At 41.2% G+C, this 14,859-nt stretch overlaps 1 protein-coding gene across 1 annotated transcript; it reads left to right on the top strand.

Moving 5' to 3' along the window:
* The first annotated feature begins 3,890 nt into the window (after nucleotides 1-3,890).
* Nucleotides 3,891-12,938, top strand: LOC107217650. The gene is made up of 6 exons (XM_046740750.1): nucleotides 3,891-3,987; nucleotides 6,227-7,415; nucleotides 8,001-8,287; nucleotides 8,354-8,770; nucleotides 9,188-9,865; nucleotides 10,127-12,938. Exons 2-6 carry the CDS (start codon nucleotides 6,248-6,250, stop codon nucleotides 10,574-10,576), a joined length of 3,000 nt encoding a protein of 999 aa, XP_046596706.1. The 5' UTR covers nucleotides 3,891-3,987; nucleotides 6,227-6,247; the 3' UTR covers nucleotides 10,577-12,938.
* Nucleotides 12,939-14,859: the final 1,921 nt, after the last annotated feature.

Genomic DNA, 14,859 nt, shown 5'->3' with positions numbered 1-14,859 from the left:
AAATCAGAAAAATTTGGACTTTTTTCCTTCTCGTAAATGGCGTGACTTATAAACTATCTTAATACAGATTAAATTCACACTATTTGAGATGTTCTACCGAAATTTTGATGCGCGTTTAAAAATAAAAATAAAATTTTTTGGCACACCCTAATAAATAGCGTTCAAATTTAAGCGCCGACATCTACTGCGCAAGTTCAACTATTTAATGGGACACATGTATATTCGCATGTCCATCGATATACGTGTGTAAAATGAAACCCACACAGGTATAACACAGTTCGGCGAATAACCGTTCATTATAGTGTCCTCTTTAATTTTTTCCGATGGGCTAGGTATTCACTCCCTTCTGCCAGATTGAATAGCCCTCCGATTTTTTCTAACCTAATTCTTTCCGCCAATCCTTGTGTTTCTCACGCTTCCTCCTATCAGTTGGATCCGGAGTCCAGGAGACTTTCAGTCTCAGCCCTCCAGCTTTTGCGAAAGTCCGGACGCGGTGGTTGAGCTGGTTGCGGGAAGGTGGTGACACGCGCGTGGAACACGCTCTGTGAAAGCGCACACGTCCCCCTCCCCCTCGGCCGCCGCCACCGCTCTTCACTCCGTCACGCTTCTGCTTGCGCGTTGAAAGATCGGGGCGCGAGGGTTGCCAGGGCAACCGGCGGCATTGATTCACCCCCCGATCCGCGTACCCCGCGGTCGTCGCGCACCTAGCCGCCCCCCTTCCCTTTGAGTGCCCTAGCCACGTCGGTCCTTCGCCCTCGTCCTTCTCTACCCTGTACAGCTATAACCCACGCTCGACTCCTTATGCGCCAGGAATATGCACGTATAGGTATTTGTTTTCTTGTGTGTATGCTTGCGTGTGGGTGGGTCTTGAGTGTGTGTCGATCCAAACGTCACTCGTTATATACGTGTAGGTATATACGTGTATACGTAGATATGCATTCGTCGCCGTGGAATCGAGTAGAGTGGATTGCTCGTCGCTAGGCAACTGATATACACATTGTGCCCATTGTTGCCGGTTATATGCGATGTGTCTTTGTATGTATGCACTTGTGTTACATACCTCGAACGTATACATAGATAGGTGTATGAAATTTTGACGCCGCATTTTTTTTTCTTATCCATTCTAATCGTAGCGTACATTGTGTATGTGTTACATAGTTGATGTACTGGCATGCGACGATGTACACACGTAAGCGATGGAAAAAATAATGTGTTAATAAATTGAACACCGCGCGGAAACTCTTGTACTACATGCTATACACGCTGGATCCTGAACCTCTCGTTGCTCTTTGCTTTAACCTTCAACGTTGCAGGAAATTTGCAATTCCAGCTACAAACAAGTTGGAATATCAAAACGTCGTCTCATTAATAAAAAAATTTTTTTTTTAAATCTCGTCCTCGACTTCATACGCTGGGTTACTTTCAACACTTAGTTATAGGTTATAGGTTAGATCGGCTTTTATAGAACTGAATCGGCGTTAAATTCAATAACACATTTCTAACACGCACACAAAAACGACCAGAAAATCAACGAAAAACAAAAGCATTCTTCTAGTGGTTACAATTTAACCTCTTTTCATGATACGATGCACGTGAATAAATCAATGCTATGTGTACGTTCATGTGTGTGTTTTGCCATTAGCATCAATTATGTGCATATCCTGCGTGCGTGCAAGGATGGATTTGTATGCGTATAGCTGGTGCACACGCAGCATGAGACGCTGATATTAGGAATGGTCAGTTACAGAAAGATAGGGCGAAGGCCTGAGTGTGAGGTAGCAGGGAAGAAGGGTGGGCGAGTTAGGTGGAGGTGGAATAACGCGGGAAACGGGATTCGCGCCGTAGCGATAAAGACGACGCTATATTGACGCAAGTCGCCGCGTTGCCGGGCTGCTGCTTCATGAAGTCTCGGATGACGAATAAAAAGGATAAGAAAAAGTAGATACGAAAGACGAAGACGATTTCAATATTCTATGAATGCGATATGCGATGTAATCAAGTAAACATAACCGGAAGTTTACATGCCTAGATTTGTTCGCATATTTACAAAAACTATCGGAAATAACTAGCAGATAAACAGTCAGAGAACAGTGAAAAATGACAAAGAGTAGTGTCCACAGCAGAATCTTAAAATGTGAATTCTTTAGATTCCTGGCCTTCCGATCATTTTTTTTTTGAAAATCCCTTGGTCCCGTTTGATTCCGTCTGTCGCTCATCCTTCCACCCTCTCTTTCTTTCCTCATTTTTCTTCCCTGTCTCTTTTCATCTATTTCCTTTCATCGCTTGTATTGACAGCCCTTGGCTTCCTTGTCGTATTTATATGTATGTAAATACATACGCACGTTTTTAAATAGTGCGTAAGTGTACATATTTATAACCTTTTAGCAGGAAAATAACCCCAGAATTTATTTTCAAACTGGGACGAAGAAGAAAAGTCGCAAAAACAAATATAGTTCCCGTAATAAACGTCGATTTTTTTTATTTCACCCCAGTGTGCAAACGAACGGACACGTAAATAGAATGGACAGAATATGGCACTGATTTGAAACTTCGGTTATCGTTCTCATGATTGAAAAATATCTGGTTACGGAAATATGATAATACGTAACGATAGTGAGTCCGCCAACGAGAAAAGCCCCAAGCTTATTGTTAAATGACGTATGTACGAGTATACATACATGTGTAGTACATACTTGCCTCGGTAAATATTTTTTCAGTATCACTGGGTCCACATATCATACGTCGTGAACGAATTAAAAAGAAAACAATGCCACGAATGAATTAGATTTCTACAGTAGCACTGTATCTTATCCCTACTCATGTCACAGACTGTATGGAATCGATTTCAACGAATCCTCGCAGGTCAATATCGAACAAACACATCGCAGGGTATTTCCGTTCGAAATTTTATGAGGGGCTCGATCAGAACTCGCAAGCTTCTCTGGCCGCTTCTAGCTTGCGACCAGCTTGCAGTAGTGGCGGACTGTCAAACTGCAATATCTGCGGATCTGTCCTTCGGAAATCGGTCGGATGAGGCCTGTTGGATCCGTCTCGTCACCGGCTTCAAGATAAACCGGTTAATGAATTTTTGAATCAACAAGTTTCGAGATTATCTACATTGCAGACACTCAGTGTAGAAACACCACGAAAATTCCTTTCCTTTGTAATCCACACGATACCGTAGAGTCCTCTCGATGGACATTTCCCGGCTCCGTACCACAATCTGCATATTGTAGCAGTAGTGTACGCTACACAGTACGACCCTCCTCATACAGCCGAATATGGGTCGATTCTTTCGCCGCGGGTTTTCCTCCAGTATGCATGAGTACCCACGAGACAGCCACTATTGGCGGTAACGAGGAGTTTACAATACGTACACTGAATACAGAATTGCAAAAAACAAAATCGTGTAATAGTGGCAACAGTTGCAAACATCATCATCCGTGTGTCGCAAGGTTAAACTAAGTCAGCGATCCTAGTGTTCTGAATAATTTTGTACTCCCATTGTACCTCCTTCCGGATATCATATTCACGTTCCGCCATCCCTTCACCGGGTTGCCCCGGTGTCTCTCCCTAGGCAAACAACTCCTGCGTCTCATTTTCGACTTTGCGCCAAAGGTTCGAAGGAAAGACGGACCAGCGTACCGGTATCTCTGCGCAGCTTGTACGGTCGCTCGGTGTCCCCGTCGACGCTTCTCCTCACCGCCATCGTCGTCATCGTGGTTATTTTCCCGGAGCAAAGGGCAGTGGCGATGGTCGCGCATGCGCGCGCTCTGCGCATCGGGCGTTGCGCAGCGCTGGTTCGTTGACACGGCACCGCGCCGCACCGGCACTCGGGGTTACTACACGGGGAGGAAGCCCGCGCTGTGTGCCATCCGGCACCCCTTGCGCGCCGCCTCGATCATATCACTGGCGCTTTCCATTCCCGTTGCATTTCACTCCGAGATCACGAACGCGTTGCACATAAGCCAGGAGCAGCGGTACGAAGTACGAACTCTTAGTAGTCCATACATCCAGTAGTATATTACACCGTCACCTCGGCCCTTCTTCTCGTTTCACCCCGACGTAAATCGACGGCAAGCGAAATGGAAATTTAAAACAAAAATAACCACCCTATCAGTATCAGAGTTTCGTGCTTAGGTCCGAGAAAGCGATAACTTGTATTTTCTTCAGCGCGTCTGTCACTCCGTCGTTTTATTGGGAATATAAAAATTCGAATCCAAAATTCTCAGGCGCAGATCGAAATCGTGATTATATTAAGGAGTTTATTTTGAGCCAGCTTTCCATGCTTTGTTTTTCTTTTTTATCCTTCGTTTTGTTCGTATTGCTGTCGACAGTCGGTTTTATCGATTTGGCGGGAATTCAACTAACACCGCGGCTATACTCTTTGTACATGAATTATACCCGTGTACATCGTAATAATGGAGTACAGTATAATATTTCTTCGAGTGACACGGAAGTATAAAAATTGATTGGGAAAAAATACTGCAGAAAAAATAAAAGTATAACAAGTATTGCAGAAAAGTAGAATTTTAATCTTTTTCACATCAACTTGAAAAACAGAAACACAAGTCTTGCGCAATTTTGTAAATCAGATAAAGGTAACACTGTAATTGTAGTAATGGCAATAATGATAACTACAATTGATCAATTTAACGCTAAAAATTTTATCAGCATTTATTTTTTACGATATAGCATCTCAATATTAAACATATATTTATATATATGTACATATTTGAATTTGTTCATAGATATGTATTATATATATAAAACATATTTATAAACAAATTCAAATGCGAGTACGTAACAAAAAAGAAAAAATGAAAGACGAGGAACTAAAAGGACGCATCGAATCGAAAAATTCCGATCTCTGAAGGTATTGCGCATTCAGTCAGCTAGAATAAATCTGAAAATGAAGAAAGTTGTTTATGAACTAAAAGAGCCGAAGTGATTCAGGTTCACAGTGGTGTCTGTATCAAACAGCTAATAATAATAAATATTTCGTCAAGTTATATACGTATAAAAGTTTAAAACAAATATCAAAAGTACTGAAAGAAGAAAATCAAAATACTTTGAATTTGGAAAAAGTCAATGTTGAATCATTTCATGTCGCTCGACTTCGTGTTTCTGCGCAAAAATATTTTACATAGATAAATATCGATATGTATTGTCGTAAAACGGGCTCCACGAGTGTTTTTTCAAATCATTTACACCACAGAAACTTGAAAACATTTTCGAAAGTTTCACTAAATAGAAATCCTCGTGATAATGAGAAAAAAGGATGAAAGTAATATGTGTTTGAGTTGGCAAAAGAATAGATTTATGTTTGAGAATGGTAATGATAATAAAAAGATTACTTGGGGTCCAAGGCTATAGTAGAAAGAACATGGGAAAGCGAACGAAATAATTAGGAGGTTCTGTATCGTGGGTCTCTAACAAACCGGCCAGCCGGAAATTGTAACAAATAAACGAACTCCCGAATGTACAAACAAAGAAATAAATAAATGTCACGGATTCTGCGATCTGTCGAATCACCACTAAACAAAGTAATAAAATCGCGAGTACGGATAATATGCACACCGAATTCTGGCGTCATAGTACCTCACACTCATCTTCCCCTCCTAGAATCAATAATCTCTCTCTGCCTCAGTCTCACCAACTCACTTTCTCTCCTTTCCTCCCACTCGCACACTCGTGGTTTGAATTAAAGCGCGTGTTAGTTGTGCGAACGTGTTTTGGTCTTCAGCGGATTGATTAAAACAGGTCGAAACGATGGTCCGTATGGTCTTGCGTCCGTACATGGAAAGAGGCTTCTCCTCGTCGCGTTTCTTTCGAAGAAAAAGAATTGAAAAAGGAGTAGGTAAAAGCCACAGTGAGATATCGATATTCTTGGTCCCCAATCCGGCGAAACGCAAAACGAAGCCGTGGCAGTATATCACGTTAAATTGTACAACAAGAATCCTGCCTGCAAGCGGCGGGAAACGCGCGGCACTGCCGACTTATTGATTCCCGTCGTCTCCTTTCTCGAGGGAAAAAAGACAGAGAAAGAGTTTCGGTGTTTACCACAAAATATTTTTTTTCCATTTAAGTAATTCGCTAATCTTCAGCGGGAGAGAGAGAAAGAGAAACCCGATGTCAAAAAAGCGCATCTCCTCATCGAGTCCTTTGTCTAATTGCATCAGTCTTGAAATTTAAGGATTCATCATGGTGTTGTGATCTGTTTCAGTTGTGCGCGATCCACAGCGATATGGAATCGCTTTCGGCGCCTGACCGCGGTGTAAACGTGGACCGAGAAGATGCGAGAACATCAGAACCGGGTTCGTCTTCGTTAGGGTCGACGACAACCGAAGGCAATCCTGAAAGCGGAACGAGTTCGTTGGTACCTGAACCGAGTGAGCATCAGCAAGCAATTTCAGTTCCTGCCGATTTCCTGCCGATAAAAATGGAGATAAAGAAAATGGGGGTTGAGATATCGGACGAGAGGGCCGAGCAGTTGAAGAACGACGTGAGGAGACTGTCGCCGGAAGTTGTGAGCCTTAGGGAAAGAACCCTCGGTGAAATATCCTTGACACCAGATTCCACCTTCTACGAGGTAGCGAGCGATGCCAACGATGAAGAGATTTCAACCGAGCAAAAAGGCTCAGAATCGACACCCAGTAGTGCCGAGAAGCACCTGATCGCTGAAGAAGACCTTCGAGTCCAGCTTTCGAGGCACCAAGAAACGGAGCATGAGTCGTCGTCGTGGTGGTCCCGAAAAGTGAAGTGCGATTCGGAGGTTGTTAGTGGTGAGGAACTGGTGATGATCGCGAGAAACGATGAGAAGGCTGAGAATAGTGAATCCGGGAGTGTTGGTGAAGTCGAGTACGGTGTTGGCAGGACTGAGCAAACGCCCTCGAGTCCGAGGGCTGTGATTCAAAAACTCGTCGAGGGTGAGGAAATAGTCTTTGCTGGTGCTGACGTCGCCTGCGTCCAGCTCCAGGCCTCGTCGATGACGAATGGTCTCGACTTTATCGTCGCCTATCCGGAAGCAAGTCCCTGCAGCTCGACCGAAAGCGCTGAGGACCCCCTTAGGGACGCTGAAACCGAGACGGACTCGGATTGCAGCTCTGAGCCCGCCGCGATCTGTGCCGCGACGGAGCCCGTTGAGTCGCTTCAAACTCGCGGCGACTCGACGGACATAATCGTCGACTGCGACAGGGTTCAATCGGACAGACCGCAGACCTTCACTGAAGATTCGGCCGAGAGTCTTGCCCTCGCCGCCGGTGCCGGGGACGAAGTTAGGTCAGATGGAAGCGATTCTGGACTAGGCGGCGAAATCGCTGGCGAACCTGGACCAGCTCCTGCCCCAGAAAGTGACTCGGAAACTTCCTTTCTTGACAGGATACCCAACGAAATACTCTCTAATAAGGACAAAGGTAGGTTTCGAGGTTTGCGGGATGGTAATAGTTCGTTACAGCAAGCGGACATTATGTGACATAGCTTCTGCGCGGAGCGAGGAAATTTCTTTTGTTAGTCATGGTCTTATTAGCTTTCGAAAATAGTTGGTTGACACTTTTTTTGATCTTATCAGAATTGGAGTAGTCACCAAAACTCGGATCCCCTGTTATACGAAGGTAAGTTTGGAGATATTACAAGCCACAGTTTCGAGGTGGGCAGCAACTTGAGCGGTGTCCACCATTTTGCTAAAAAACAAATAACAAGTCAACTGCTAGTGAACTTCCATAAACATTGTACGACATCTAACGGCTGATTGTTTCCTCGGATCCAGCCGAACACTTATTCTGTCGTAACGTTTCGACCTCGTTTGAGGCTTTCCTCAGACTATTTCGATAAAATACCAAATTTTCAGCGATAATATCCTCAGCTAAAATTTCTTGGACGAATAAGATGTTCAAAAAAATCTTCGTTCATTACCTCTGACACTACCTAATTGGTGAAAGAAATTTCTTCTGCGCACGAGTACATGGCGCATAACGGACTTTGTTTTTCTTCGTCCAAAGCGTCCGAACAACTGGAGACCTTTGTACCGGTCAAAGGAGACGCGGAAATGATGACTGGGTCTGAGGTGCACAGGCCCGACCTCTTGGCGATCCCGATACTCCCTGCACTTCAAATTCCACCGAAAAGCAGCCTGAAGAGGCGGTTGACGGACTGCATGGAGGGTGAACCAGACGCGAAGAGGTTGAACCCTGACGAGTCGCAGAAAAAGAAGCGGAACATCCAATTCGACGCGGTGACGGTTTACTATTTCCCGAGGGCGCAGGGTTTCACCTGCGTGCCGTCACAGGTTAGGATTAATGTTCTATTACTCTGTTCGGTGAGTTACAATACCCGCGAATGATGTCTTTGTCAGGGAGGAAGCACGCTTGGCATGAGCGCGGCCCACACTCATGCTGAGAGGTTTTCGCTGACGGAACACGCGGCCGAACAGCGACGGATTCACCGTGCCAGGCTAGCTCAGTTGCGCTCAGAACGGGCTGCGAACAACGTTGTTGAAGCTGCTTCGAGCTCCGAAGATCCCAGTGACGACACCGACGAGGAACCCAGTGACACTGAGGAACTCGACATTGACAGCTACTACTTTCTCCTCCCTGTTCCCACCTGGCAGAGACGGGCCCTTCTCAGAGCTGCTGGGGTGCAAAAAATCGACACTGTCGAAAAAGACGAGTGTCGTGACATTCGGGCCAGTAGGAAACACTGCGGCTGTGGGTGCAAAGGCTATTGTGACCCTGAAAGCTGCCCTTGCAGCAGGGCTCACGTTAAATGTCAGGTAAGTGAAATGAGATTATTATACTTTATCGTCAAAATATCCGCAAACCATCCTTAACCGGACCGGAAATGATGTGGAACCAATTGAAACCCTTTTCAAGTTACCAAAGCTCAATCGGTAGCACTTGAAGCCCATCAAACCAATCGTGACCTCACTCGGAGAGTGATCTCAAACTTTTGATACTGCTTCAGAATCACTTAGAGATCATCGGCGATGGCATTGGAATTATCAGATCTTGTTCAAACATAACTTGAATACCTCAACAGGTGCCCAAAATCTGCGGGCAATGTTTTAAGACGTGTAAGATACAACTTCGAATCTGACTGTAACAAAAACCGGTTGATAATTGAGTGCAGCTCGAATCAATTTACAGGACCCTGAAGTGACTTTGTTAAAAAAAAGATTCATCACCCTCAGGTGGATCGTGCTGGTTTTCCTTGTGGCTGTTCGCGCGACGGCTGCGCGAACAGTTCGGGCAGGATAGAGTTCAACCCAGTAAGAGTTCGGACGCACTTTATTCACACACTGATGCGTTTGGAACTGGAAAAGAAGCACCGAGACGAGGACTGCACTGACCTTCATGACCTTGATGCGCAGCGGGGTTTGCCAGTCGGCATGGATGGCGTCGAAGGTTCCTGCGCGGTGAATGGAGGCGGATTTACGACCTTGCACTACACGAACCCTCCACAGGAAGCCGGCTCCTGTCAGCAGCCCGAGATACCGGGGACCAGGGAAGACAGTCTGGACTTGTACGCCATTCGGGATGACTGTTACCAGACATGCAGTGAGGATACCGTTGATAGCGGAGCTCAAGGTCAGCCGCAGCACCACCACCACCACCACCACCACCATCATCATCACCAGAGAAAGCTTCTTCATCCAACCGAGTTTGTGGGTCCACCGTTCCAGCAGTTTTCCAACGGCGGAGACGCGGCTCATTCTGTCCAACAGTTCCAGCAGAACACCTACCAGGACTACCAGTCCTACCAAACGCTCCCGTCTACTTCCAGGGGACAGTTTCATCATCAATTTCAATCCGTCAGTCACACGCCTCAAGCGTTTTCTCACTATGGCGGCTACGTCACGGATCCCATGGTGATCATCAATACAATCTATCAGTGTTGCCTGCTGTTGTCGAGGGGATAGCCAATGTTCAATAACTTTGCAAATCACTTATGAAAGAGTCTTTTGATGTCTTGCAAATTTTGATTTTTGAAGTTCAGTGAAGCATCGAAGATCCAGTGTATCTGAACCCGAAATACAGACATTATGGTCAACCCTTCGACCAGTTTGGAACGCGTCACTTTACAAAGCAGCTAGATTTCGCGTCTAATCAGGGCGGATGTTATTTTCCAGGGTGCCGGTAACGTGGTGACATCGATGTCGGTTGCTTGTCACCAGCAGGCGCCATCTAATTACGAAACAAACTACGTCCAGCAGGACGAGGGCCCGCCGTCACATTATACGAACCTGAACTCTGTTCAGCAGCCAACAATGAGCTCAGTCCACCATCAGCACCACCATCAGCATCACCAGCAGCTCGGGAAACTTGAACCTTTCTCGGAACTGCTGGCGGGTCGTTATTCGTACTACGGCGAAGTGGAGTCGACAAGTCACCAGATCTCGTACCCGACGGTGCAGCAGCCTGACAAAGCAAATTCAGAGGATGACAAATCGCTCCAGCATCAGCAGCCTGAAACCAGCCAGCCGCAAATGACAGGACAGCAAAACAGCGGCGAGGATTGCAGTGACGAGAACTTTGGTGAAATTATAAAAAAATCCATGGTTGAAACTGTCTCAGCGTAAGGTCATGGAAACTGCTGGATGATACAAAGGATCTTAGATATTTTTATAGGTCGCGTCGCTTCGGGAACTTCGGCGTCTGTCATGAGCAAACAGCCCGACATGGATTTTCTGGTATCTGGTGACAAAAAGTTTCGGAACAAACAAAATTGGCGTTACAAAAATAGGATTTCGAAACTCATGCTTAAGATCCTTGATCCTGCACGAATTTTAATGATCATAGATGTCAGGTAAACGATTGCAATTTTCAATCCTTGATACTGATCGTTGAAGTTTTCTGTAATTCTCTGCAGACGATACGATATTTCGGTATTTATTTATGTTGTTACCTTTGTTCTTTGGTATTGCATATTTTCCGCTTGGATGTCGCAGTTTCATTATAGTTCCTGTTGATCGGGTTTTTCAGCGTTCTTTCGTCTGGGAGAATTACGGTAACATTTTGAATGTACGGTAAATTTGAATAATTACCACATCACGGTATAAAATGATGAATACACTCATGCGGTTGTTACATGGCACAAATGAGAAAAATTATATTCTTCATCCGTCAGCTTGTTCTTTTTTTTCCGTTCGTTCGGTGAGTAGGGAATACAACAAAAAAAAATTAAATAAAGGTTTGTATAATAAGGACGGTAGCAACAATTACACATATATAATATGTATTATATAAACGATCAGAAGGGCAGGCTGCAGTTTCAGCAGACCAACTAAACATACGACTTAGGATCAGCATATTATAGATATATACATACGTAACACGTGTATATAGATGCACATTTACATGTATTATATAGTTTGAAGTTTATTGAATTAATATTGTACTTGCATACACAAAATACCTACTTGAGGCAAAAGGTCGATCACGTATTCAGACACTCGTTGCATGATCATGAAAATCTGTAAGACCGATAATCCGTTGCGCGTTTCGAAAATATTGGTTCATGTTTTTTAACCGGAAAACATATTTGCTCCTCAACATTAACGAGTAGGATCTCCACGATATTTTTCAAGAACAAAAATTGGATCATAGGAAGATTAGTCTTGCTTTTTTTTTTTTTTTTTTAAGTGACGCAGAATCATGGACACAGATAGTGACAAATTATATTACGTACATTCTATACCAATCTGTACAATTCTAAATACGAAGCTGCGTATATGAGTAATGATAATAATAATGAAAATGAAAATTACTACGTGTTGTGATGGAAAACTAAAGAAAGGCAGAAAGCGATAAGGATCCAGAAAAAGTTAGTCATGGAGTGACGCAGCTTTATTCTTTATTTGTACAATGTGATAATCATTGAATCCTTTTTTTTTAAACACTCATAAAATATGCCGCTGACGAATTTGGTCTCGAGAGGACGCTGTATACAGTTTGTACCAACCGAGTGAATTCTCACTTATTTTGACTATTACCTACGCTTACGTATTACTAACGCGAAAGAGCTACTGATAGCGCCATTCTACATGCAATCTCAATCAGGAACAGAACCACAAATTTTTCGTTTCATGCGAGAATAACGGTAGGAAATGTATACGTGCACTTTCTGACATTAATTTTTCGTAAATAAAGACTTTTTTCGGATATTCTTATTTGGTATTGCATTTAGAATGTAATGTATGTAATAGTCAAAATAAGTGATATTTTACTTGGTCCGTAAAGACTGAGTAGAACATCCTCTTAACATTGTGAATAAAACAAAGAAACAAGATTGGTTTGTATTTTCTTCTTTGCAGCCAATTTTTGTTCTTTTTTATGGCCGTAATTTTTTGTCGCATACACAATCCGCTGTGATACCGACAGTTCGTGAGGAAATGATCATTGAAAAAATTTTAAAAACACTTTATTTCCGGAAACATTCTTGTTTTTTTTTTTTTTTTTTTTTTTTTAGTTCGTATTCTTTTTTCTCAAATATTTGAGTAATAGATACTTATACGATAGAGATTTATATCTACAGTACATACAGAAAACAAAATAGGGAGAGAGTGAAATCGCCGAAAACTCGACTACGAATCAATTTTGACTTGGCAAGAGTAAAAATATAATTAGAATTGAATAATAATGATGATAACAATAACAATAATAATGTTAGTTATTCAAATTATATAATATACATTATACGTAATATTAGTAGAATTAAAAACGAACAATAATAATTATAATAGTAATAATGTTACTAACTTTATACGATTCAATGTATTTACATTCAAACATACTGCACACAATCACATTGTAAACGCATAAGTTATTATTATAAATGTAGTGATTGTCACTCGTAAAAAAAAAATTCCCATCCCCGAAGCAAGTAAATACTGCAGATACTAAAATACTAATACTTAGTGCTAAACTTTGCTGATTCGCTTAGCAAGATATTAACAATAATTTGCTCTGGTTCTATACAATAAATCATAAGGATAATGATAAAAATAATAATGAAAATAATAATATTATGATAATAATCGTAATAATGATGATGATGATAATAATAATCGTACTAACAACAGTAATAACAACAAAAATAATATTAATAGTAATTATAATCTTAATGTATACAAGTAGTTGTAGCAGTATAAACGATATCGTACGGATCTTATAGTGTAATTTTAGAAATGAATAGTATACATATACATATATTAAGGTGGTCCTTAATTGGGGCTCGGAAATTTTTTTTTGGGACGCCTTCCAAATCTGTTCCGAATCATTAAAAAAAATTTATGTAGTCTTAATACTCTACGTCAACTGAAACACGTGCCTCTGCGCTGGAAGTTTTAAATGTAAAATACATGTAGTTTTTATAACCAGTTATTGCGTTTTGTATGACTTTGGTATAAATTAAGGGACCGATTTGAAACTTGGCAGAGTTGTTGGTTATAATGATAGGAACAGACCTTGAAAATTTGAAAATTTTATCATAATTTTATAATGTATTTCTTTTTTTATATAAGCATAAAGAATCACTTTTATTAGGCTTATATATAAGGGAACAATAATTGTAAAATTTTCAAATTTTCAATGTTCAGGTACATGTACTGTACAGTTAAAACTTTCGGAGCTTAAGAGGCACGTCTTCCAGTTGACATAGGGGATTAAAACTTTACACCGATTTTTTTTAATGATTTGGAACAGATCTGGGGACCCCCCCAATGAAAATTTTTCCGACCCCTAAATGAAAGGACCACCCTGATACATATGTATAAATGAATAATGGTTACAGACAAAACAATCTCTACTATCGTGTCGACGAAATAATTCGAAATATAAGAATATAATTTTAATTATATTATATTATATAATATTGATGAATACAAATATTACATATGAAATATATATATGTATGCATATGCATATAGCGTAACAATTATATTGAGATAATTATGAAATTGAAGTTATAAGAATACTGGTATGAGTGCGAAGATTACTGGAATTCATGATTTATTATAATAATTATTATTATTATTGTCATTATTATTGTTATAAATAAATATTAATAAATTGAGGCGGTGCTATATATAATCCAAATATGTACATACGTATGTAAATGTATATCGCTCGATATATATGCGGAGTTGAAAATTTGTCCCATGCGAATTGATAAATGAAGAGGTGGTATACATTACATAGGTATATGTATGCGTATAAACATACGTATATATATATATATATATATAGGTATATGTATATTATTTTCTTTTACCTCTGTTACATTAAAAGATGCAAGAAATTAAATTTGAAATAATCACGTCTGGTGTAGAACTAAAACGAAAAAACCCGAGTATTTGGAAATCGAGAAAAGTAAAGGTATTATAATAATGTTAGTAACAAGCAGCCTATAATCAAGCAATCAACAGTTGATGACGTTTACAATGTTGACGAAACGTACAATTGTTAGTCTCTTCTGCAACATTCAATTAATTATGTGTTTAGGTTGGTGTTAGGTCTGCGTATGTAGTTCTCGCGGTTTTTTTTTTTTTAATGTCGCGTGTTTGTACCTTGGAATTTCTTTTTAATCTGTTATGAATAATAAGTGTGTGTGTGTGTGTGTGTGTGTTATATATGCCGTAATAATCAGCCAAAAAATCACAAATTCTCAGAAAATGTTGACACTTATGTTACCGTTTTGTCCAATTTTTTGGAATTCGATACAAGCATTTTTGGGCTGATAATTACTGCTGATAATTACGGCAGCGATAAGAAAACGATTAAAAATCCCGAAAAACCAATGCTTTTCTTATGGGAAAAAGTAAGGCTTTTTAGGCGTGGGTAAATATGGAGGAAAAAATTTTTA

Source organism: Neodiprion lecontei, chromosome 5, assembly GCF_021901455.1.
Source record: "Neodiprion lecontei isolate iyNeoLeco1 chromosome 5, iyNeoLeco1.1, whole genome shotgun sequence".
NCBI lineage: Eukaryota > Metazoa > Arthropoda > Insecta > Hymenoptera > Diprionidae > Neodiprion > Neodiprion lecontei.
The sequence above is the reverse complement of the archived record's forward strand: the minus strand, read 5'-3'. Positions and strand labels throughout refer to the sequence as shown.